The sequence below is a fragment of the Bufo gargarizans genome, chromosome 1 (genome assembly GCF_014858855.1).
Source record: "Bufo gargarizans isolate SCDJY-AF-19 chromosome 1, ASM1485885v1, whole genome shotgun sequence".
Classification (NCBI taxonomy): domain Eukaryota; kingdom Metazoa; phylum Chordata; class Amphibia; order Anura; family Bufonidae; genus Bufo; species Bufo gargarizans.
In genome coordinates, this window is record NC_058080.1 from 79,839,243 (window position 1) to 79,865,768 (window position 26,526).

Below are 26,526 nucleotides of genomic sequence, written 5' to 3' on the forward strand. Positions count from 1 at the left end.
CAGGAGACCACAGAGTGTCAAGGTGACATAGTGTGGAGGTGGCAGCAGCATCAGGAGACCACAGAGTGTCAAGGTTACATAATGTGGAGGTGGCAGCAGCATCAGGACACCACAGAGTGGCAAGGTGACATAGTGTGGAGGAGGCAGCAGCATCAGGAGACCACAGAGTGGCAAGCTGACATAGTGTGGAGGTGGCAGCAGCATCAGGAGACCAAAAGAGTGGCAAGGTGACATAGTGTGGAGGTGGCAGCAGCATCAGGAGACCACAGAGTGGCAAGATGACATAGTGTGGAGGTGGCAGCAGCATAAGGAGACCACAGTGGCAAGGTTGCATAGTGTGGAGGTGGCAGCAGCATCAGGAGACCACAGTGGCAAGGTGACAGTGTGGAGGTGGCAGCAGCATCAGGAGACTACAGAATGGCAAGGTGACATAGTGTGGAGGTGGCAGCAGCATCAGGAGACCACAGAGTGGCAAGGTGACATAGTGTGGAGGTGGCAGCAGCATCAGGAGACCACAGAGTGGCAAGATGACATAGTGTGGAGGTGGCAGCAGCATCAGGAGACCACAGAGTGACCTGGTGACAGAGTGGGGAGGTGGTTGGCAATACCAGTACCAGATGAAGATGGTAGGTGAAAGAAGGAGCACTTGGCATCAGATGTGTGGTATCAGGAGGGTGGCAGCATCAGAATAGTAGCTGAGGCAGGTAGCCAGAAGAAACTGGTCTCTTTTGTCAAAGTGTTGGTGTGGCACCATGGATGACCTAGTCTGATGCATCAGGCACTGGTTGGTGTAAATCCTGGCTGATCCACGCCTGAGGAGGTGACAGAGTGGCACAATGACAGAGTGTGGAGGTGGCAGCAGCATCAGGAGGAGGCCACAGGGTGGCACAATGACAGTGTGGCAGCAGCATCAGGTGAACCCCTGCACCACTACTTTTCAGGGAGGTAGGCTACTGAGAAGCGGGTGGTCTACCCCAGGCATGTTTGGCTCCCGACCTCCCACTGCTGCCACCCTGCTGACTCCCGGCCACTCTAGCAACTTGCTGGCTCCACCGCTGCCTCATGGGCAAGCTGCCATCTTCTTCTCCCGATGATGATGAAGCCCCTAATTCCGTCTCCCAGGTGCGATCAGCTACATCATCATCATCGAGTACTGTCTGCACGTCACTGATGTCCTTTTCAATGGTCTCTGGGTCAGGAGCCTGACCGCTCGCAACACCAGCTCCCACGCCACTCTCCTCATCACTACTTGCCCGCCTACCAGAAGAAGCGGCGGATGTGTCCTCCACATCTTGGCTGGCCAGTAGCTGCTGACTGTGTCTAGTAGCTCGTCCTCGCTGTATAGTGGAGCTGAGCCCACAGCATATAATACTTCTCTGGCTGAGGGAACATAAAAGGACAGAGGCAGGTTGAAGACAGGTGAGGGCACAGGGCCTGCTTCCAGGCCATGCCAACTAAGGTTTGTGTTTGATGAATCCACCGACTCTTGGCTGGGGTGTCTGATGTCACTTGGGACAAAGTGGATGACTGAGTCCACCAATCAAGAATCACTGGGTTGCTGGTCAAGACACGACCACTAGATGACAACGAGAGCTCAGGCCTCTCGCTGCGTCTTCTGCTGCCACACCCCATTACTCTGCTGCGACCTGTGCCTGCGCCAGAAACATTTAGGCCTCTGGCACTCCCCTGTGCAGAGCCTGGCACTTCTCTGTCTGACATACTGTTAGATCAAACAAATAAATAAAAAGGAAATTAAAACACCCCAAAAATGTCAGTAATTTTTTCACTTCACCATAGAACGGCTAATAAGCCCTTTTTTTTCCACTAATAGACGCCCAAAAAAGCTTTAGAACATATAACTGCACCACTGAACGGCAAATAGTCCCTTATTTTTTTCCACTTATACATGCCACAACAGGCTTTACAACATTTAACTGCACCACTGAACGGCAAATATATATTTTTTGCCACTAATACACGCAAAAAAGTGCTTTAGAACATATAACTGCTCCGCTGAACGGCAAATATATATTTTTTTGCCACTAATACACGCCAAAAAAGGCTGTAATTTTCTCACTTGACCACACAACGGCAAATACTTTTTTTCCGCCACTAATATATGCCAAAAAGGACTTTAGAATATATAACTACACCGCTGAATGGCAAATAATATATATTTTTTGCCACTTATACATGCCAAAAAGGACTTAAGAACATATAACTGCACTACTTAACGGCAAATAGTCCCTTATTTTTTTCCACTTATACACGCCAATAAGGGCTTTAGAACATATAACTGCACTGCTGAACAGCAAATAATACATATTTTTTTTGCTACTAATACATGCCAAAAAGGGCTTTAGAACATATAACTGCACCACTGAACGGCAAATAGGCCCTTATTTTTTTCTACTTATACACGCCACAAAAGGCTTTAGAACATATAACTGCACTGCTGAACAGCAAATAATATATATTTTTGTGCCACTAATACACACCAAAAAGGGCTGTCATTTTCTCACTTCACCACACAACGGCTAATAAGTCCTTCTTTTTCCCACTAATACAAGCTAAAAAATGCTTTAGAACATATAACTGCACCACACAAAGGTAAATAAGACATAGAAATATTTCCTTGTAATGAACCCCGTTAATGGCTGTATCAATCAGCACTTGCACCCTAATCACAAGGACGGTTTGCTGGAATTACAGAGCTGTATAATGGCAATTTGGATCCGCAGTCAGTGTAGCAAGGTGTAATAGGATTGTTCCTATTACCCAGGCTATAACCTCCCCTACTGAACACTGTTCTGCTTCAATACTGTGGAATAATTCCTCCCTATCTTTTCCCTGAACTTCTATACAGCAAAATAAAAGTTTTAAAGTCTTTTCTACCACTGTCCCTAGCGCCTGCTGATGTCTCTCCCTGCACTAAGTACACTGGAAAATGGCTGAATCCAAAATGGCTGAGGCTATTTATAGGGCTGTGACATCACAGGGCTGGCTGGTTGCTGATTGGCTCCATGTCCTAACATGTGCAGTAGCCATTTAAGGAAGAAAATGCGATTCGTTACCACGAAGCGTGAGGAAATTCGGATTCTGTGTGAATCTAATTTTTCCTGAAATTCGGATCGAATCCCACTTTATCAACTTCGATTCGCTCATCTCTAGTGAACGAAACTAGTATACAAAGATACAAGTTCCAGGCGGGCCTTGGAGGTGGTGTCACACTAGCCTACAGAAGGTCTTCTTGACACAACACCAAGGTCCAACCATGATATGGTGCAGAAGGTTCAGCTCCATGAAAAACCTATTTGCAGAGTAGACCCTTTGGGTACAGCTATACAGTCAGGTTTACTGACGCAGTTTTGAAAACCAAAACCAGAAGTCAAATAATAAAAGAGTAGAAGTTGTATCTTTCCTTTATGCTTTCTATCCTTTTATGATCTACTCCTGATTTTGGCTTCAAAAACAGAATGCAGAATTCTGACCGTGTGGCTGTATCCTTAGGCCGCTTTCACACAGTCAGTGTTTGATCAGTGATTTCCAACAGTTATTGTGAGCCAAAACCAGGAGTGGGTCAAAAACCCAGAAGAGGTGCAGATCTTTCCATTGTACCCTATCTCTGTGTAGGTTCCACTCCTGGTTTTCGCTCAGAATGACTGATGGAAATCACTGAGTAGACTCTGACCAAACACTGATTGTATGAGAGCAGCCTAAGGGTGCATTCACACGATACCGGCCATGTGCGTTCTGCATTTTGTGGACCGTACATGGCCGGCGCTATATAGAGAATGCCTATTCTTGTCTGCAACCGCGGACAAGAATAGGACATGCTCCATATTTTTTGTGGGGCCGCGGAATGGAACAACGGATGCGGACAGCACACGGTGTGCTGTCCGCATTATTTGCGGACCCATTGAAATGAATGGGTCCACACCCAGTCTGCAAAATTTCGGAACGGATGTGGATCCATTTATACAGTCGAGTGAATGCACCCTTAGGCCCAATGCACACGGCCGTTGTTCACAGCCGTGTGCGGGCCGTGGAACCGCGGCCTGGATCCCTCCTGAGAGCAGGAGCGCACGGCGTCACTGGTTGCTATGACGCCGTGCGCTTCGTGCCGCCGGCACAGTACAGTAATACACTGGTATAGATCGTACCAGTGTATTACTGTACTGTGCCGGCAGCAGGGAGCGCACGGCGTCATAGCAACCAGTGACGCCGTGCGCTCCTGCTCTCAGGAGGGATCCAGGCCACGGTTCCACGGCCCGCACACGGCTGTGAACAACGGCCGTGTGCATGGGGCCTTAACCTGCAGATCACTTGCTGGTGGAATTTATCACCTTCTTTGGTTTATTTTAGAGCAGTGTTTATGAGGCAATTCAAAGAACACGCCGTTGGTCTGTGCAGTTAATTGTGGCCCTCAGAATACGTTTATCTTGTGGACTACTGAATTACCACCAGTCTGATGATATTTGGAAGTGCCTGCATGAAACCAGGACAGCTATCTGTATATCGCTATTAAGACTTAGTTTACAGTTAATATGATGTTAGTTTGTGCTTGATCTAGAAGAATGTAATATTTTAACTTGGGACAACCTCTTTAAAAGTCAAATCAAGTAAACATCTAAGGCTGAGTTCACATCAGCGTTCAGCCTTTCCGTTCTCCTGCTCCGTTATAGGAGCAGGAGAATGGAAAGGACGGATTCGGCACATAACTGAGCCGAACGGAGCCTACGGACCCCATAGAGTATAATGGGATCAGTTAGGTTTCCGCTTAGAAGATGATTTTGGAGCGGAGACAAAAGTTGTGCGCGCAGGACTTTTGTCTCCGCTTCAAAAATCTTCCTCTGATCGGAAACCTAACGGACCCCATTATACTTTATGGGGTCCGTAGGCTCTGTTCGGCTCAGTTATGTGCCGAATCCGTCCTTTCCGTTCTCCTGCTCCTATAACGGAGCAGGAGAACGGAAAGGCTGAACGCTGATGTGAACTCAGCCTTAGCTGAAGTGACACTTTCAGAAAATAGACCTATTTAGGACATACTTCCTAGTAAGACTCAGATCCCGGCAATGTGCAGACTGGAAGCTCCTGCCTTACCCCAGATTATTGAACATGTCTCTCTCTAGGTAAGAGGTCAATTCATTTCTGATAAACTGATAAACCTCTATATACACATCCTTGTACAACCAGATCTCAGAACCACAATCTCTCACCCCATAGCTGTCAATCACTATATCACATAACCACTAGACTCAGACGGAGCACAGTTAGCCCCCTTTTACACGAGCGAGTTTTCCGCGCGGGTGCAATGTGTGACGTGAACGCATAACACCCGCACCGAACCCTGACTGCTTCATTTCAATGGGTCTGTGTACATGAGTGCATGTTCTATATTCTGCGTTTTTCACGCAGCCCTGGCCCCATAGAAGTAAATGAGGCTTCACTGAAAAACGCATTGCATTCGGAAGCAAGTGTGGTGCAATGCATTTTTCACTAATGGTTGTTAAGAGATGTTTGTAAAACTTTAGTTTTTTATCACGCGCGTGAAAAACGCAGTCCTTAGGTTTGGATCCTCACCAACCCTGATGGTCCACCTCAAGGACATGCCAGCATTGTCAAGGGCTGAAAACCCCCAATAAATGTGGCCGTAAATAAATAATCAGCCAAACCCAGCAATTTCAGCGGCAGCAGAAATCCCTGTAATCTGTATGGGTATCTCCTCTCTTCTGATGGCAGATGCTGAGATATCAACAAGCCTGATATTTTTGATAAGCTAACATCAGAGGGCTTGGGCAGCAGCGTACGCCTTCCTCCCTATTGAGAACACAAGTATGCACAGCCGAGACAAGCATGCATGTGTATGGGGGGTATTAAGAGAAAAATCTGTTGACTGGACAAGCTATGTAAGGTTTATGACCTCCTTAAGACTATATATTAGCAAATCTTGTCCAGGCTGCACTGAATGAACACAGTCTTTTTAGCAGCTTCATATATCATCTCCAAGAGTTTTATAGATGTCGTATCTTTTAACCTATGCCCCTTGGCTTCTTTTGTTGACCATGAAAACTTCATTAGTTCATTACTTTTAATGTTATATTTTATACAATAGCCCACTCATCGACAAACAAAATAACGCACCCAGACAGAAATGTCAAATTGCTGCTAATTTCAGCATGCAGTTATGTAAATGATTACAGGTATGGTCTGATTAGACACTTGTCCTTGCCACAAGAGGGAGAAAAAGTGCTTCCCCTGCTGCCCCGTAAAAAGGCTCTCAGAGACTACTTTTGGGTAGTGGTGAGAGATCGTTGACTATTAGCCATGCCTCTATGACGCACTTGAAGACATTTTGTCCAGCTGACACACTTTAAGAGGGGGCAGATCTCAGTGGGAGAAGCAGGATGGTTGGTTCGATGAATTGCCCGCCTTCTAGGCCGTTCTGACTTAGCTGCTAGGAGGTATTGGGAGCAGTGGTTACATAAGGGCACGCACAAATGACGAACAGACTCCAGATAGCCCAGACAGGCCACCAGTTGAGAAGATCGCTTGATCTGCCGAAAAACACAAGCAGCTCTCACAGTGTTGTTGTCCATCTGTAACGGTCACGTCCACACACACACAGGGGGAAGGATAGTGACCACTGCGCTCCACCCTCACCCCTGGCCCTGCCTTCTTGCCTCACGAGTCCTGATGACAGGGGACAACTGGACGACAGTCCCTTACTTAGGATATGTCCAGGGAAAACAGACAAGACAAAATACGGAACGTGAACAGACCAGGTCAGAACCAAGAGAGCTACGCAGTACAAAGGGTTAAGCAAAGAATGGTCAGGTCACAATACCAGGACGGTTGCGCAGTATAGGAGGAGCAGGCAAAGGATCGTCAGGGAACAGGATCAGGTGAGTATTCAGTAGTCCAACAAATAGCCAGGAACCTTGAATTAACAGGCAACCTATGGCCAGTAGGCTGCCTGTATTTATAGTGGGGTCTGAGGGTCATGTGACGTGGCCAGTGTCACATGACCGACAGACAGACAAGTCGAGCACAGAGTGATCAGCTCGGCGCTCAAGGCAGACCTAGGAGCAGGGAGCCTCCCAGCTAGCAAAGCCGCCCTGGGAACGAGGTCAAACAGATCCTCGCTCCCGAAGCTAAGCAGCAGGTCTACGGCTGATGGGAGACCGAGTGTGCCTTTGGCGCCCCGTGACACCATCCCTTAGCAGAAAGAAATAAGGTGTCATAGTACCCATTATATGTCCTGCCATTGACAGCCAGCAACCGTCACCTTTGTTTGCACTGGTGTCATGAACGAGAAATATGGACTGGAACTATATAATCTTTAAAATAAAATAAACTCTAGTACCGTGTTGGCCGATAGAAAACTAGTTTAGTGCTCTCATTAAGAGAAACAAAATAAGAGTTTTGCAGGTCTGATACCTTTTAATGGCTAACTAATATAGAAGCAATGATGTTACATAGCAAGACTCTTATTCTGTTTCTCTGTATCGTCTTTAGTGATGAATCCAGGTTCTGTTTAAGATCTAACAAACGCCAGCTTCGAGTATGGAGACCTCATGGTGAGCACTTCACCTTGCTGTGGAAGGACACACTGCCCCGGCTGCTGGTGTGATGATCTGAGGAGCCATCACATATGACAAATCGGTCACCCCTAGCAGTGATACGAGGGACACTAACAGGTCAGCGATATGTGCAGGACATCTTGCGGCACCATGTGCTTCCTCTCATAGCAGGGCTTCCAACAGCAGGATAATGCTCACCAACACACAGCAAGGGTTTCTTAGGAATGATGTGGTTGATAGACTGGCACACTGTATCTGCAAACAAGTAGGGAGCAGACGGGATGTATTTACTATAGACAAATTTATTTTTCCTCTTATGGTTAAAATATACAAATAAAATGTGCAAAAGACGTATAGATAAAAAATGAAAAAGGATAATCAAAAATTATATACAATAAAATAATGAAAAAATGAAAAAACTGTGGGTGATCCGCCAGGATATGTAAAATGGAAATATAGGCAAAAAGCCATATCACTGACGGTAATGCGGTGTTCAAAATTGTCCCTCCTAGGGTAATGTCACTATTTCTCAGTAATTTACAGGAGTTAAAAGTTGAAAATCTCAGTTCACCAGTAGTATGGTTGTCCTTGGGTTAGTTGTCAGCCACTATAGTCTATAGATGTTGAAATTGTGAGCTGATCAGTGGAATAATTATTGTTTGGCTGTGCAGACAAGGATAATCCTCTGGATATATATAATTGTTGTTTGGCTGTGCAGACAAGGATAATCCACTGGATATATATAATTGTTGTTTGGCTGTGCAGACAAGGATAATCCACTGAATGTATAATTATGGTGGTGTACTTTTTATTTGTCCACAGTGCAATAATACTTAGAATATCTCTGATGGGCTTGTGCTACTGTGTATTAGCTGTTTACACCTGTAAAACTCCAGCTTTACACAAGTGAGTGGACCGGCTTCTTTAGCACCTTCAATGGGTTAAATCCTATAGCAGGCAGGTAGAAGGTAACCCGCTGTTACACTATGCGCTCTTTTTATCCACCTCCTTCAATTAAGGGTTAATTGTACCTTGATCATTCCAATCTGATTTTAACTTCTTTCCAGATACAGTGTGCCAGTCTATCAACCACATCTATCCTCACATTATTCCGACTGGCTGGGTGAGTCAGACTTAGAGCACCTCGCATGACAATAAACGGGTGAGCATCTATAAAACCCAGGTTTCTTAAGAATGTCTCCACCGGATTTCAGGACTTCTTTGGATGCCCGGTCACCAGACTTATTGCCAATGGAGCATTTATGGAACCAGCTGGGACGCCAGCTTCAGCAACCTATGAGTGTGCAGGATCTACAGGCCCAGCTGTAACATCTATGGGCAAATGTGCCGCAGGATACCATACAGAACCTGTATGCCTCCACGTCCAACCGTATCTCATCTTGTATAGAGACAGCCCAACAGGGTCCCAGAGCCTCCTTTCTATTGTACAGTTTTCCCCCAAAGTGTTGAGCATGAATATTCGAAAAGCAAATTTTTATCTTGAATATCGCCACTTCAAGAATTCAAGAATATTACGAATATAGTGCTATATATTCATTATATTGAATATTCATAATTTTTTCCATCTGAACACATGATTTCTCCTTGCTTCTTGCTTGTGGGCCAATGAGTCATTGGCCCACGAAAAACTTAAGCAGGAAGGAATCATGACTTCAGATGGAAAAAAATTACGAATATTCAAAAATACGAATATATAGCACTGTATTCAATATTGGGCTATATATTCGTTTTTTGGAATATTCGTAATTTTTTTCCATCTGAAGTGAACAGTGTTCAGTGTTCACTTCAGATAGAAAAAATGATGACTATTCTAAAAACGAATATACGGTATAGCACTATATATTACTTTTTAACACACGCCTTTATTGATCGCGTAATATTCTCATATTATACGAACATTACCTTGACGATTTTTTTGTCAAAAAAAAGAATGTAGAATGTAACGAATATTCGAATTCGCAAATATTCAACGAATATTCTACAAAATATTCGTGAACTATCACGAATTCGAATATGACCCCTGACGCTCATCACTATTCCCTAATAAATTATCCTTTCGCTCTAATATTGTAATCACTTACATATATCATCATTACATTCACACATAGAAAGTTTCAATTCCCTCAGCTCCTTCTAGTTGCATTATTTTTTATTTTTGTATATCTTTTACTATTTTGTATATACTTTTGCCTATGACAAATCTGACATGTATTTAACAAAAGGACAGGTATCAGAAATGATACTGACAGAAATGACACTTGGATTTCTGCTGCAGATGTGCCATAGATGTACAGCAGATCCACCCGAGGATCTACTTCTGAAGATTCCCTTATCCATGCGGAATCTGCAGAAGCAATGACCATGCTCATTATTTCTGTGAATTATTCTTTTCCATAAGGGTGTGGCCACACGGTCAGTTTTCTGAATGCAGTTTTGGAAGCCAAAATCAGGGGTGGATCATAACAGGAGAGAAAGTATAAAAGGACAGACACTACTTCTCTTTGGCCTCCAAAACTGCATCCAGAAACCTGTTTGTGTAGACATATCCTAATGAAGCCAGAGCCTGTGAACAGGGTTTCAAAAACCACATTCACATGCAATGGATGAAAAATGTTAGCAGATTTGAAGTTCTCCTCACATCCATGATGTGTGAACATGTAGCCTGACACTGCAGACCTACCTGTGCTAGAACAGCAACATTTTTTTAGGTCATTGAAGGTATGAAAGAACTTTTTTTTTTCAAATATAGACATTCCAGTTCTGGAAACATAACATAATAATATTCAAAGTTTCAGTAGATCTACCTGATTCCACGGGACACACAAATATTGCTTTATCTTCCAACCTCCGCAAATGCTCATATAACCAAGACATGCAGATATGATGGTCCTTGTATGGTCGTTGGTGCGGAGGATTAATGTCCAGCACTGCATATGTTTTAGCTGCTGCATAGAACATGGATTCATTGTGTCTTACTTCTGTTCCTACCTCCAGATTGTGTACAACCCAAGCTCTAACTACTGCAAAGTAGATATCTATAGAGTTCTTCATTAAGACGTCATCCCTGTAGACCATGCTGCTTGGAAACTTCAATTCGACTGACCGTCTCCGTAGTTGATCGAGATTTTTTTCATTTTTCCAAAGTTTTTTAAAGACCACAATCCCCGTTCTAAATTCAGAGGAAGCCACAACATCCAGATGCACTGTGCAAGGACCGCTGCATAGATATTCTACCGAAATATTTGCATTGGCAAGGGTTTTTGGCAAATCCTCAATAGCTACATAGTCTTTGTTATTCAAGTATTGTTCGGATTGTTTGGTTACAGATGTCGTCTCCTTTGTGAAGCATAATAATGGAACCTGTAGAAAAAGAAACCATCCATCTATGTGACATTCCATTGATGAATTTTCATGTAATTTACAGTATTAGGAAACAGGATATATGTATGTGATACTTTGGAAGCAAATTATACATAGTCAATTGGAAAATGTTCAGTCAAAACTTAATTAAATTTAAATAAAATGATTGCATTGTACTCATTTTGAGCTAAGGATAATTTTTTCAATTGGTCTTTAATAACATGTTGAGCCCTTTTCTCTGTGCAGCCTTGAGATTCTCTAGTAGCATTCTATCTGTTTTCACTCTGTTCCATCAAGCAGCTCTGCTGAGGGCTCCGTATCTCTTATCTCTGACCTCGTAAACACTAATTACAGCTCAATTCTTATTTTAGAATGTGACTATATAGTCCCTTTACACAGGACGAAGATCTAGCACATTGTCAGGAAGGAGGCATTTCTTCCCGACAATCTGCTGATCCCTAGCGGAGGAGACCGGTGCATTCACATGCATCTGCTGCAGAGTATGGGGAGAAGTGATCGCTAATTCCGTCGCTCTTCCCCATACTGTCTTGTTGTTTCCCGGCAGCAGATCGTGTTTACACAGCAGGATCTGCCACTGGGAAACGATGATCTTTTGTGCTGCACAAAACATACAATTACCCAATGAACGAGCGTTTTGCACGTTCATCAGGTATTCGGCAGTAGATTTACACTGCCAGATCATCTCTAACCAGCGCTACTAGTAACGCTGGTTAGTGATGATCTGTTGAATTGCCGGCCCGTGTAAAGGGCCCTTAAGGGTTTTTTTGACCTGTAACGGACCGTTTCAGCAGACAAGGGGTTAAAATCCGTTTAGGCGATATGCCCCTTTCTGAGAGACAGGCACAGCTACTGCAGAACACCAAACTCCCAAACTGGATACAAAATAGCACTCCAAACTGGAACCTCGCAAATAGCTGCTAGCAGACGAACAGGAAAAGCATACGATCAGCTTACACTCCTGGCAATCAGTCTCTAACAGCATACAGGGAATCCCCCCAATAACGAGACAAGGCTCCGTGTTGAGGGTCAGCAGTGGCCTGACTGTACTTCAGATACAGCCTCTTTTATTCATAAAAAACAAACATAGTACTGCCCACAGGGTTTTAAAATCCAACCAATCAATATCTTACAACACACACAATGCAAGTACAGCAACCAATCGTTCACGCCCCCTAGAGGACCAGAAGGGAGACTGCGACACAGAACAGATACAACACGTCCCCACAATGCATCATGGTTTCCTCCTCTCTGTCCCAGAGACAACCGAGGGCAATCCAATTATCTCTCAGGACAAAGGGGAGATTGCCAATACACATGTGGAGACAACAGGACAGACATCACCATTTAAACACACAATGGGACAATAGAACCACACCCAGCATATTCCTCCCAAGCTGACAAGTTACACTTATTATAAATTGTTACAACTTTGTGAGGTTACATTGTCCATACATATAACTTACATCAATTTAAACAGTATAACTTGGGGACAAACCTATCCAAAATTCACTTGAATAGGTTCAGGGGTTTAAAAGTTAGCAAAAGTATCTCAAAGGGCCGTAATCCTGGGGCAGGAGGCTTGCAACCAGCCCCCTCCAAAACACTGTGGCAAGGTTGGTTTCGCCACATGACCTTTTAGCAATTTAGAGATAAGGATTATTAGATGACGGCACAAAGTGAAAGTAACAGTAAAATTCACACAGCGAGACAGTCAACCATTAATGAAAAAATAAATTTTTGCCCAAAATGAGTAAAAGGCAATCATTAAAAAAAAATTGCCCCCGAAGGTGTACATAGCCTTTAAGGATACATGTACATGAGTGCAGATTTTAAAACCGAAAATCTGTGAGGTTTTTCGTGCAGATATTTGCACATTTCCACACTATATCCGCACCAAAGACCACATGTGTTACTTGCGTTTTTTGGTGAGGATTTTCAGCCGATCTCACCCTTCCATTGATAAGTGTGAAGTCTAAACCAAAAATCGCACAAGCAAATGACATGCTGCAGATTTCTTAAACAGGTCAATTTCCTAACGGAGGATAAAGGCAAAGTATACGCGGTATTTGTCTGATCTCATACATTTTGCTGGTACTGTATTACGCTGCGTTTTTTCTGCACGTAAAGCCATGCTGAAAAACCACGTGTAATCCACAATGTGTGCAGGGGTTGTACATGAATAGAAACACATGGTTGCTTTCTTCCAAAAACAGTGCCAGCCTTTAATACAGATGAGCTGTAATACCAGATACAACCCATGGATATGTGTGGTGCTGATTCTGGAAGAACGTGTTTTTCTAATTCTTAACAAATCCCTTTATTCAACCAGAACGTATACATTTTGTAATGAGCCGCCAGCTACCACATCAGTTTCTTAATGGAATTATTCAGTATGACGCCCTTCAAACTCCTTAAAGGACTTGTTCCGGACTGGGAGCTGACAACCTCAACGTATCATACAAGAGCCTAGTTAAAAAACCTAACCTGTCCACAGCCCTGCCATTCATCGCTGCCACATTCCCAACTGCTCCTGGTCCCCTCTGGGTCACAAATTGGTGGAGCCCATGACCACTGTGGCCAGCTGGCTTCAATGGGAACAGCGCTGTAGTAATGAGCTTTCTCCACTACAAGGTTGGCCGACCTGTGTAGTCCCGGTGCCAACTTCCAGCACCAGAGCTGATCCAAAACAGGTGATCAGCTGGGCTGTGAGGTATTGAACCCCCACCAATCAGATAGTGATGGCCTAGCCTGAGGTTGGACAACCCCTTTAACATTTGCCCTGTTTCTCCAAAACCAGTCTATGGGTTACTGTTTATAGAAGTCCATAGCCCAAAAAATGACACAGACTCTAACAGATTGTCGTAGTGAAGTGTACCGCAGCAAAGCTATGTGTCATGTGAAGTCTGTGTGCTGCCCTATGGACGTGCACGTGTAAATAAGCACTACTACTCCATTCATCCACTGTGCACAATATCTCACATTAGGCTTTGTCCATGTGGGAAGGATATGGGGCAGATTTTCAGCAGCAGAATTTCAGGCAGAAAATCCACAGCATTTTACAGTAGCAGCAAGCTGGAATCCATGTTCCAAAATCTCGGTTAATGACTTATTGTCTTACTATAAGCCATTTGCATTTGACGCCTGTTCTCTTTATATATACTATAATGCCTATATTTCACACCATACCCCCTGCTGCATCAGGGAAAAGTAGATACTCGCAGAACTCTATTGTATCCTTTATCCGTTGATTTATAAACTAAAAATCAATAAAAACTGTTTATACAAAAAAAATATCTCATTATATGCTGCATAAAGTTTCCACATCGGAATAGGCATGCAACTTGACCTGCGGTATGAATTTTAAATCTGCAGAGTTTCATTTTTTGTTGCAGGTTTTTACTGACCCATCCCCTGTGAATGTAACCAGGAGCGGATTATAGTTATTATAGTGATTATAGTACAACTGGTTGGCAGAGGTGCCAGGAGTCAGACTCCAACCAGTCTCATATTGATGACCTATCCTAAGAATATTTTATCAATATGTAAATCCGAGAGAACCCCTTAAACTTATTTTACCTGTAGTGTTACCTAGAACTGCAGGTACCACCTACTACATAATCTGTACTCAGAGAGTTATTACTGTGCTATCCGGGATGTTACATAGGACTGCAGGTACCACCTACTACATAATCTGTACTCAGAGTTATTACTGTGCTATCCGGGATGTTACATAGGACTGCAGGTACCATCTACTAGATTATCTATACTCAGAGAGTTATCACTGTGTTATCTGGGGTGTTACATAGGACTGCAGGTGACATATACTGCATTATTTATACTCAGAGTCTCTGAGTATAAAAAGAAAGCATTTAAATTACTAAAGCAGGAAGGTAGTGAACAAGCAGTAAAAACTATAAGGAAAAATAGAATATGTAAAAACGGATAAAGGAAGCCAAGCTCAAGCTGGAGAGACAGAGAGGTTCATTGCCAAAAAGAGTAAAACTAACCCAAAAAAATATTTTTCAATTATTTAAATTTTAAAAAGTTTAAACCAGAAAGTGATGGCCCTTTAAGGCTACTTTCACACTAGCGTTCGGGCGGATCCGTTCTGAACGGATCCGCTCATAATAATGCAGACGGAGGCTCCGTTCAGAACGGATCCGTCTGCATTATATTAGCAAAAAAAAGCTAAGTGTGAAAATAGCCTCGGACGGATCCGTCCAGACTTTCAATGTAAAGTCAATGGGGGACGGATCCGCTTGAAGATTGAGCCACATTGTGGCATCTTCAAACGGATCCGTCCCCATTGACTTACATTGTAAGTCTGGACGGATCCGCACGGATCCGCACGCCTCCGCACGGCCAGGAGGACACCCGAACGCTGCAAGCAGCGTTCAGCTGTCCGCCTGTCCGTGCGGAGGCGAGCGGAGCGGAGGCTGAACGCCGCCAGACTGATGCAGTCTGAGCGGATCCGCCTCCATTCAGACTGCATCAGGGCTGGACGGCTGCGTTCGGGTCCGCTCGTGAGCCCCTTCAAACGGAGCTCACGAGCGGACACCCGAACGCTAGTGTGAAAGCAGCCTAAGGAGTGATGAGGAAGGAGTTGCAGAGAGCGATGAGGAGAAACCAAATCTATAAAATATTTTTTCTCCACTGTAATCAATGATGAAATGTCAGGTGAAATGCCCAGTGACAGAGTAAACTCCCCATTAAAAGTGCTCTGTCTGACCCAGGAAGAAGTGCAGCGGTGTCTTGCAAAGATGGCAATAGACAAATCACCAGGTCCAGATGGCATACATCCCCAGATTCTCGGAGCATTAAGTAACTTAATAGACATCCCCTTACAGGAGAAATTTGAAAAATTAGAATAGCGTGCAAAAGTCAATTTATTTCAGTAATGCAAATTAAAAGGAATTGCATTAAAGCAGCTTAAAGTTAGAATGTTGTGAAAAGGTTCAATATTCTAGGCTCAAAGTGTCGCACTCTAGTCAGCTAATAATCCATACCCCTGAGCAAAGGGTACCTTAGATTGTGACTTTGGGGTTTCATCAGCTGTAAGTCGTAATCATCCAAATTATAACAAATAAAGGCTTGAAATATCTCGCTTTGCATGTAATGAGTCTCATATCTTTAGTTTCACCTTTTAAGTTGCATTACTGAAATAAATGAACTTTGCACGATATTCAAATTTTTTGAGTTTCACCTGTATTTCTGATATTTAAGGACTTTACAATGACAGGGTCTGTTCCACAGGATTGGTACTTAGCAAATAAGGTGGCAATATTCAAAAAGGGGTCAAAAACAGAGCCTGGAAACTCTAATATCTGTTGTGGGTAAACTATTTGGAGATTTTCTATGCTATCTTGGAGTATCTCAATGTAAATAAGTGTATAATGCCATATTAGTACAGCTTTATGAGGGATTGGTCATGTCAAACTCATTTAATCAGGTTCTATGAGGGGGTAAGTTCTAGACTTAACCGGGGGAACTCAATGGATGTCATATATTTTGATACTGTAGTATATAAAATGAGAATGCTTGGACTGGGAGAAAACGTCTGTAAGTGGGTAAGTAACTGGCTCAATGATAGAAAACAGAGGGTGGTTATTAACGGTACACACTCAGATTGGGTCACTGTCACTAGTGGAGTACCTCAGGGGTCAGTATTGGGCCCTATTCTCTTCAATATATAAACTTTTAATATGTTGTCCCTAATGCTCTAATAAAACTATCTCTAATATACTTTATTAATCAATTTTCTATTTTTACTACACTTTCTCTTACCTAAAGTGCACCATTCTCTGATGGGCTTAAAACGCTGTTCTACGACAGCTCAACGGTGTACGATGTACGGAGTAGATTTTATCAATGGGGCCACAGCAGCGCTGTGAGTACGGGCAGAAGCGCATATTGCTGCTCCTGCCTGTGCGCCCCGGAGGTTTACTAACTCTTGGCATAGCACATGGGTATCCTTTACCCATGTACTATACCAGGATTAGCTGAGAGGAGTGGGCTCCTGCTCCTGCCTGTTCCACTATGGCAGTGCTTCTCAATTATTTTCTGTCATGCCCCCCCTAGGAAGAAGAAAACATTTTGCGCCCCCCGCGCGACTGTAAATAGTATAATTTGTCTATAAAATTGTTATAAGTACAGCCCCCAGTAATAAGAGCCCCTCTGTGTCAGTAATAACAGCCCCTCTGTGCCAGTAATAACAGCCCCCGCCAGTAATAACAGCCCCCCCTTTGCCAGTAATGTTATGGGGGGATCTGTGGATGACGGACACTGTTATGGGGGGGATCTGTGGATGACGGACACTGTTATGGGGGGATCTGTGGATGACGGACACACACATATGGGGGGATCTGTGGATGACGGACACACACATATGGGGGGCATCTGTGGATGACGGACACTTATGGGGGGATCTGTGGATGACGGACACTTATGGGGGGGATCTGTGGATGACGGACACTTATGGGGGGATCTGTGGATGACGGACACTTATGGGGGGGATCTGTGGATGACGGACACTTATGGGGGGGATCTGTGGATGACGGACACTTATGGGGGGATCTGTGGATGACGGACACTTATGGGGGGGGATCTGTGGCTGGCACTGTTACAGGGGGATCTGTGGCTGGCACTGTTATATATGTGCCATCCACAGACCCCCCACCCCATAACAGTGCCATCCACAGTGCCCCCCCCAGCCCATAACAGTGCCATCCACAGACCCCCACCCCTTAACTGTGCCATCCACAGATTCCGTGTGCCCGCCGCCGCCGTTTAAAGTTATTAAACATGCCCCCCTCACTCCTAATAGTACCGTATATCCGAATTTCGCGCGCCCCACTATTTGAGAAGCACTGCACTAGGGTAAGAGAACTGCATGTCAGCACTTAGCTTAGCAGAGCAGGCAGAAACAGGAGCCCGCTCCGCTCAACTAATCCTGGCATAGTACATGGGTACAGGGTACCCATGTGCTATGCCAAGAGTTAGTAAACCTCCTGGGTGCACGGCAGGGGCAGCAATATGCGCTCCTGCCTGTACTCACAGCTCTGCTGTGGCCCCATTCATAAAATGTACAGAGAACAGGGTTTTAAGCGCACAGTGAATGGTGTGCTTTAGGGAGGTAAAAGTGTAGTAAAAATAGAAAATTGATTAATAAAGTATATTAGAGATAGTTTTATTAGGGCATTAGGGTCAACATATTAAAAGTTTATATAAAGGTTTAGTTACCCTTTAATGATCCTGTAGAGAGCTTGCACAGTAAACAATTTTTTGTTGAAGATATTAAACTGTGTAAAGTAATTAACACGGAGGAGGACAGTATACTGCTACAGATGGATCTGGGTAAATTAGAGGCTTGGGCAGAGACGTGGCAGATGAGGGTTAACTCTAAGGCCCCTTGCAGACGAGCATGTCCGGATAAGGTCCGGATGTGTTGCGGCAAACCCGCGCGAGTAGGTACCCGATTGCAGTCAGTTTTGACTGCGATTGCATTCCGTTGTTAAGTTTTTATCGCGCGGGGGCAATGCGTTTTGCACACGCGTGATAAAAAACTGAATGTGGTACCCAGACCCGAACTTCTTCACAGAAGTTCAGGTTTGGGTTCAAGGTTGTGTAGATTGTATTATTTTCCCTTATAACATGGTTATACAGAATGCATAGTACAATAGGGCTGGAGGAGTTTAAAAAAAAATTAAAATAATTTAACTCACCTTAATCCTCTTGCTCACGCAGCCCGACTTCTCTTCTGTCTTCTTCTTTGAGGAATAGGACCTTTGATGACGTCACTGCGCTCATCACATGGGCCATCACATGATCTTTTACCATGGTGATGGATCATGTGATGGACCATGTGATGAACGTAGTGACGTCACCACAGGTCCGTTTCCTGTGCACAGCAAAGATGAAGACAGAAGAGAAGCCGAGCTGCGCGAGCAAGTGGATTAAGTTGAGTTAAAAAAATATATATATTTTTTAACCCCTCCAGCCCCATTGTACTATGCATTCTGTATTAAGAATGCTATTATTTTCCCTTATAACAATGTTATAAGGGAAAATAATAGTGATCGGGTCCCCATCCCGATAGTCTCCTAGCAACCGTGCGTGAAAATAGCACCGCATCCGCACTTGCTTGCGGATGCTTGCTATTTTCACGCAACCCTATTCACTTCTATGGGGCCTGCGTTGCATGAAAAATGCACAATATAGAACATGCTGCAATTTTCACGCAACGCACAAGTGATGCGTGAAAATCACCGCTTATGTGCACAGCCCCATAGAAATGAATGGGTCTGGATTTAGTGCGGGTGTAATGCGTTCACCTCACGCATTGCACCCGCGCGGAAATCTCGCCCGTGTGAAAGGGGCCTAACAAATGTAAGGTTATGCATATGGGAAGGAATTATGCAAGTCACCAGTACATACTAATTTGTAAAACACTGAGTAAGGCTTCTTTCACATGACCGTTTTTTGTTTTTGTTTTTTGCTTTCCATATACGGTCTGTTTTTGCGGAACCATCTATTGAAAATGTTATGTCCAGCCTAATTTTTTCTGTGTAATTACTGTATACTGTATATGCCATATGGAAAAACGGAACGGAAAAATGGAACAGAAGCGGAAACACAATAGAAACAAAAAACGGAACAATGGATCCGTGAAAAAACGGACCACAAAACACTGAAAAAGCCATACGGTCGTGTGAAAGAGGCCTAACACTGACATGGAAAAGGACCCAGGAATTTTTGTGAACAGCAAACTAAACTGCAGAAACCAGTGTCAGGCAACTGCTGCCAAGGCCAGTAAGATAATGGTTTGCATCAAAAGGGGCATAGCCCTGACACTTTACAAATCACTAGTCAGACCACACATGGAGTACTGTGTACAGTTCAGGGCTCCTGTGAACAAGGCAGACATAGCAGAGCTACAGTAATAACCGGAATGGGGCAACTACAGCACCCTGAAAGATGATCAAAATTAGGTTTATTCACTTTAGAAAAAAGACGACTGAGAGGAGATCTAATTACTATGTATAAATATATCAGGGGTCAGTACAGAGATCTATCCCATCATCTATTTATCCCCAGGACTGTGACGGTGACTGTGACGAGGGGACATCCTCTGCGTCTGGAGGAAAGAAGGTTTGTACACATAGAAGAGGATTATTTACGGTAAGAGCAGTGAGACTATGGAACTCTCTGCCTGAGGAGGTGGTGATAGTGAGTACAATAAAAGAGTTCAGGAGTAGAGATCATTGTACTCACCGATTGTGACTACCATTGTGATATGGGATTGTAACTGGATCATGTTGATGATGTAAAATGATACCATTAAAACTTGATTAATTGCAAATCTAAGAAGCTGTGTGCCGCAATTCTCTACTATTGTGTTACGACTACAAAGTCCTTGCGGGCACAAGCCAACACGGAGTGCGGTACTTCATCTAGTAAATACAGGAGTAGAGATGGCCTTGCGGTTTGCCCGGTGGTTGTTTCGCGGTGAAATTTGCTCGTTTGCGATTTGCCGAACATGCGAACATATGGCGATATTCGCACGAGCCATATTTTTTTGCATAGCGCCGAACTTTGACCCATGACACATCCATCAGGTGGGACAGGACAGCCAATTGAGATGTTTCAGCACATGGACACACCCCCCACCCTATAAATAAACCCGATCTAGGTGCCATTTTACATTCAGTCTTTTGCCAGTGTAGGGAGAGGTTGCTTTGTGGAGCAGGGACAGACTGTTTGGGACACCAAACGCTAGCTAATAGGGCCACAAAAGTCCTTTTAAGGACTGGTATAGGTGTGCTATCGATAGGTGTGACTTACGGAGGGGTGCGATATACTTATAATATACTTTCTAACATAGAAAGTATATTATAGTGAATTTGTATTGTGCAGCAGTTGTGTGCGGTTCTGCTGCGATACTGCAGGTATATAGAGGGACAAATGCTATTGGTAAAAATAATTGCAACTGGTGTGCTATACCATTTGCCCCCCCCCCCCAAAAAAAACTGATTGTGGCAGGGGTGTGATATACCTAGCATATTAACTGGTGTGATATACCAGTTCCCCCCCCCCCCCCCAAACTGATTAAGGGGTGCTATATACCTGCTTCCACAAAATACTGCTCTTCTATAGAGACTTTGTCACAAGGTCATTTTGAAAATGACAGGCAGAGGAAGAGGCAGGCCATTCCACAGGGGTGGTAGGGGTCAGGCAGGTGCACCAGGCCGGAGTCTAAGTGGGAAGTTGGAGAAGGTGCGTGCGATTACGTCAAAGGATGCACCAGAGTTGGTTTAGTGGCTCTCTCAGCCTTCCGCTTCTGCACCCTCCTCATCCTCTGTATCTGCACCCTCCTCACTCTCTGCTGTGTGCACCCCCAAAGACACCACCACCACCACCATAGCCCCTTCACTCGAGTCAGAGGAATTATTTTCCCATCCATTCCCACACCTTACCAATCAGCAGCCATTATTGGCATCGGATGAGGAAGAGGAGGTAGCAATGGCCGCCACCCAGCGGTTTGACGACATTACCCAGATCAGCCCAAGGAGGGTGGTCCCCGCTGTTGCTGCCTACTCCAAGATTTCTAATGTCAGTGGGAGAAAGAGGAGGAGAGTTCAGAGGGAGAGACTGCAAATGTATCTGGAGCAAGCCATCCACCATGCACGGTCACATCTTAAGCTCACAGGACGCCGGCATATGGCCCCGCAGTGTGAGCTTTTTTTAACTTGTCAGCTACTGATAATAGTGTTGCCATCTGCAGTCTGTGCTGTCAATGCATAAGTTGCGGTAAGCCCAACACTCACCTAGGGGACGACCGCCTTACGAAGGCACCTGGCCTCCCATCACTGAGCCCAATGGGAGCAACGCCGTCAGAACCCACAAAGCCACACTCCTGGTGCTTCATGTCCTGCCTCTTCTCCTTCTCCTCTCTCCTCCCATTTGTCCTCCACTCCACCTTCCATCGTGCCGTCGTTGATTTCATCTGGCACAAGGCAGGCTTCCGTTGCCCAAATGTTCGAGAGTAAAAAAAAAATGATGACGCCAGATAATCCTCTTGCCCAACGGCTGACCGCTGGCTTGTCGGAACTGCTAGCCCGCCAACTACTGCCATATAAATTGGTGGACTCGGAGGCCTTTAGAAAATTTGTGGCAATTGGCACACCGCAATGGAAGGTCCCCGGAAGGAAATATTTCTCCCAGAAGGGCATCCCAGAGCTATATGGCCACGTTCAGCGGCAAGTGAATGTATCTCTGGCACACAATGTCGGTGCCAAGATACATCTGACCACAGACACGTGGTCTAGTAAACATGGGCAGGGAAGGTACATAATTTTTACTGCCCATTGGGTGAACCGTCTGACAGCCGTCAAGCATGTAACCCGTGGCAACCGTGTGCATTTGGTGTTATCACCACGGATTGCATGCAGGCCGGCCTCTTCTTCTCCTCCTCCTACTCCATCCTCCGTCTCCTCCTCGGCTGACTCCTTCTTTTCCACTGCACCCCCTCAGCTCCCCAGAACCTATTCGTCGTGCCAGGTGAGACGTTGCCATGCTGCGGCTGTTGTGCCTGGAAGCCAAGAGCCACACGGGTCCTGCACTCCTTTCAGCTCTGCAGTAAAAGGGCAATCAGTGGTTAACCCCGCTCAATTTGACTGTTGGTAAAGTGGTGTGCGACAATGGTGCCAATCTGCTGAGGGCACTGAAACAGGGCAAAATGACACACGTGCCATGCATGGCACACGTCCTGAACTTAGTCGTGCAGTGATTTGTTGCCAAATACCCCGGGGTCCAGGACGTCTTTTGGCAGGCCAGGAAAATCTCTGGCCATTTTAGAAAATCTTACACGGCCATGGCTCGCCTTGCTGGCGTTCAGCGGCGACACCACTTGCCGGTCAGACGTCTGATTTGTGACAGCCCGACACGCTGGAACTCCACCTTGTATATGCTTGATAGGCTTCTCCCGCAAAAACGTGCCGTTACCTACTACCTGTACGAACTCTGCGGCAGGACAAGTTCTGGGGAGCTTGTATCTTTTCACCGTGCCAGTGGCTGCTCATGAGCGGCGCATGCAGACTTTTGCGGCCATTTGATGAGATCACCAAACTGGTCAGTCGCAGCCAGGGTGCCATCAGTGACATCATACCTTACGCCTTCTTTCTGGAGCATGCATTGCGTCTTGTCATTGATCAAGCTGTCGAGGAGCAGGAGCAGGAAGATGAGGAAGTCCTAATACTGAATGAATTCCCGGGGGGGCTACTCCATCTGAGACAAGTCAGCAGGAGTCTGAAGAGGATGTTGCCTGAGGGGAGGAGGAGGAGGAGCAAGAAGAGCAGGCTTTAAACTTTTCTGGGATCCCTGGTGTTGTCCGTGGATAGGGGGAGGAGACCAAGGACGACATTCTCCTGGGCGATGAGCAGGAGCCAGGCCGCTCCACCGCTTCCAATTTAGTGCAAATGGGGGCCTTCATGCTCCAGTGTTTGAAGAGGGACCCCCGTATGTTACCAGCCTCAATCCTACAGCGCATGCAAGAAGAGGGCGGTTTGAAGATGTTTTGGTCACTTTGGATTTGAGATGATTCTTGCAGCCAACCCATCGACAGCTGCCCTCCGGATCCAGCCTCATGGAACGCCTAGACCAACAGGTGTCCGACTACATCCGGTTAACGGCCGATGTGGACGATCTGAGAAGCGAGGAACCCCTGGACTACTGGGTGTGCAGACTTGACCTGTGGCCAGAGCTGGCACAATTTGCCATGGAACTCTTGGCTTGCCCCTCGTCGAGTGTGCTGTCCGAAAGAACGTTCAGCGCAGCAGGGGGGATCGTGACCGATAAGCGCACTCACCTAGCTCACGGCAGTGTGGACTACCTCACATTACTAAAAATGAATGAGGCATGGATCTCTGAGGAATTCAACACCTGTGATGACCACATTTAATTCAATTTCCTCATGATAGCGCACAAATATCCGCCACAACCCAGAACAAATAATGGTCCCTGTCTTCAGTAAATACAGAGGCATAAAAGGCCTTTTCTGTCCGGTGATTGCCTAATGTTTGGGACATCGGAGGAATTCAACATCTGTGACGACCACGTGCTATCTAATTTCAACTATTAACTATACCTGTAGTCCACTGGCCCGCTGTAAAATTGATATCCATTGACCGTCTAATATATCTCCGGCCACATAATAACTTCACCATTTACGTTCGTTGAATGCATAATTATTATTTTTTGCCTTCCTCTGGATCAACTTGCAGGATAACAGGCCGAACTGGATGGACAGATGTCTTTTTTCAGCCTTATAAACCATGTTACTAAACAAAATATCCTGCATGGAATTTTTATGTCTTGCCAATTAAATGAATACTCTGAGTGCATCAGAGGGCAATTTTCTAGAACCTAGTAAACACACATGTCTTTGAGAGATCTCATGCTGGATCTAATTGAAGACTTGTAATAACAGGGATTTGAATTCCCTGCTTGAAGGATTAGCAACAGAGATCTGGGAAACAAAAACATGTCCTGCATAATCCATGACTTACAGATCCTTAAAAAAAGTATTCATACCCCTTGAACTTTTCCAAATAGATAGACGAACACAAAGTAGCAAGGATGTGTGAAGGGAAAAGAAAATGATACATGGTTTTCTGTGGCGTGTTTTGAAATCTGCACTTTTCGCGGATAGCACACTAACCCATTCCTTTCTATGTGGCCATGCACACATCCGTACTTTTTGCAGATCCGTGTGGCCGTTCCGCAAATTATAGAACACATCCTATTGTAGTCCATATTGTGGACAATAATAGTCCATTTTATTGGTGGAGTGAAAAAAATGCAAAATGCACAGAGACGGTATTGTGCATGAAGCCTTACATGATCTATCGCACAGATCTCCAACTTGTATGTCTCCAGCTGTTGTGAAACTACATGCTGAGAGTTGTAGTTTTGTGGCAGCTGGAGAACCCAAGTTGGAAAACCAGTGATCTATAAATCATGGCTTACAAGCCATGGGTTTCATGTAACAGTGATATTATAAATGGGCATCTAGTCTAATTGTGCCCAATAAAATCAAATAATAGACAATATAGAAGTATAATGCATAATATGTTTCTTTTAGCATTCTCACCAAAGTGATCATCAGCAACTATTCATACAACATATATAACAAAATATAAAGTAATATAGTATAATACAAATATCCTTGCTCCATAGGTGTAGGGATCAAGGCCAAGGGTTTTCATACTGGTAGAATACCCAGTGACCTATGCCCCCAACCACAGGACAGGGTGTTAAATGTATAGGAAAAGTGAGTCACCCATAGACACAGCTACAGAAAACAACACTGAAGTCAAAGAGATAAAACAGTGCAGATCGCTACCAGCTCTATGGCACTTACAATATGTACCGTGTATGTCTGGTAGAGATAGGGGCAGGTATAGGGGCATTATATGCCAGCCTCACTTGGTAAGCTACAAGACCAGAGGGTTAGAGGAACAGGAGAACCTGGTAATGCTCACCATGCAGAGCAGCAGGAGAGCGGGGACACCTGGCAGCATTCTTCCTCCCTGTCCTCTTCTTGTCGCTGTGCTGCGGGGTGGGGCTGCCAGGTGGAAGCACAAGAGACTTGTGTACATGGGCAGGTGCTGCACTGATCCTGCCCTCCCGGCAGGCCCCCTCCCTCACAGGTAATCTCTTACATCCACGTCTGTGTTGGGGATTTATTTTTAGAGCACTGAAATGCAGTAAGAGAGAGGCTATTAGCTATAACCATTAGATACAGACTTCCACTATGTATAGCTTTTCCCTACAATATGGCTGTACGGAAAATCACACCGCTGGACTGGTATAGCTATAGGGGGTGCAAAGGTTGCGGTTGTGTCCAGGCCCTGATGTCTGAGGGGCACTAGAAGCTTCTCTGCTATATAATAGGGCATATCGGGATAACTGGACAATGGTGTAGTAATGGTGGCCATCACCAACATCTGGAATAGCCCATGAATATTAGATCGAGGTGGGTCCAACTCTCGGCACCTATATCCATCAGCTGTTTGAAGAGAAGGCGGCAATCCATCTCGACAGGGGAAATTTCATAGACTTACAAATATTGCTGTACTGGCGGGTGGTGCCGTGCGCATGGGATTTCCTCACGATAGACCATCAATATCAGATTGACTCCTGGCACTCTCAGTTGTTTGAACTCAGGTGATATCACGTTCAGTGGTCATATGGCCTAGCTACAGCCCAGTCCCATCCAATACTATATACGGCGCTGGGCCTGGCAATCTGTGAGGAGACCTCAACACTTACCAGAGCGTCATGACCTCTTTAAACAGCTGATCGGTGAGGGTGCCGGGTGTCGGACCTCCCATTGATAAGATATATAAAAATATGGGTTTGCAACTTTTTAACTGCAAATTAGGGACATGGTAAATCCACCCAGTGCCCCCCTTTTACCTAAAAACCTCCCAGAAGGCCTATAATTTCTGGCATAAATTGTCTTACATCTAATCTTTCTGAATAT

At 44.9% G+C, this 26,526-nt stretch overlaps 1 protein-coding gene across 1 annotated transcript in view; it reads right to left on the reverse strand.

Annotated features, from left to right (window-relative positions):
- Nucleotides 1-25,577, reverse strand: part of LOC122930765 (protein sel-1 homolog 3-like) — an 82,204-nt gene extending 56,627 nt beyond the window's left edge. Inside the window, exons 1-2 of the mRNA XM_044284384.1 lie at nt 25,523-25,577; nt 10,409-10,964 (exon numbers count right to left, since the gene is read on the reverse strand). Of these exons, the coding sequence (XP_044140319.1) occupies nt 10,409-10,964; nt 25,523-25,561 (595 nt within the window). The 5' untranslated portion in view covers nt 25,562-25,577. The remainder of the gene's footprint in view (nt 1-10,408; nt 10,965-25,522) is intronic.
- Between the last annotated feature and the right edge of the window lie 949 nt (nt 25,578-26,526).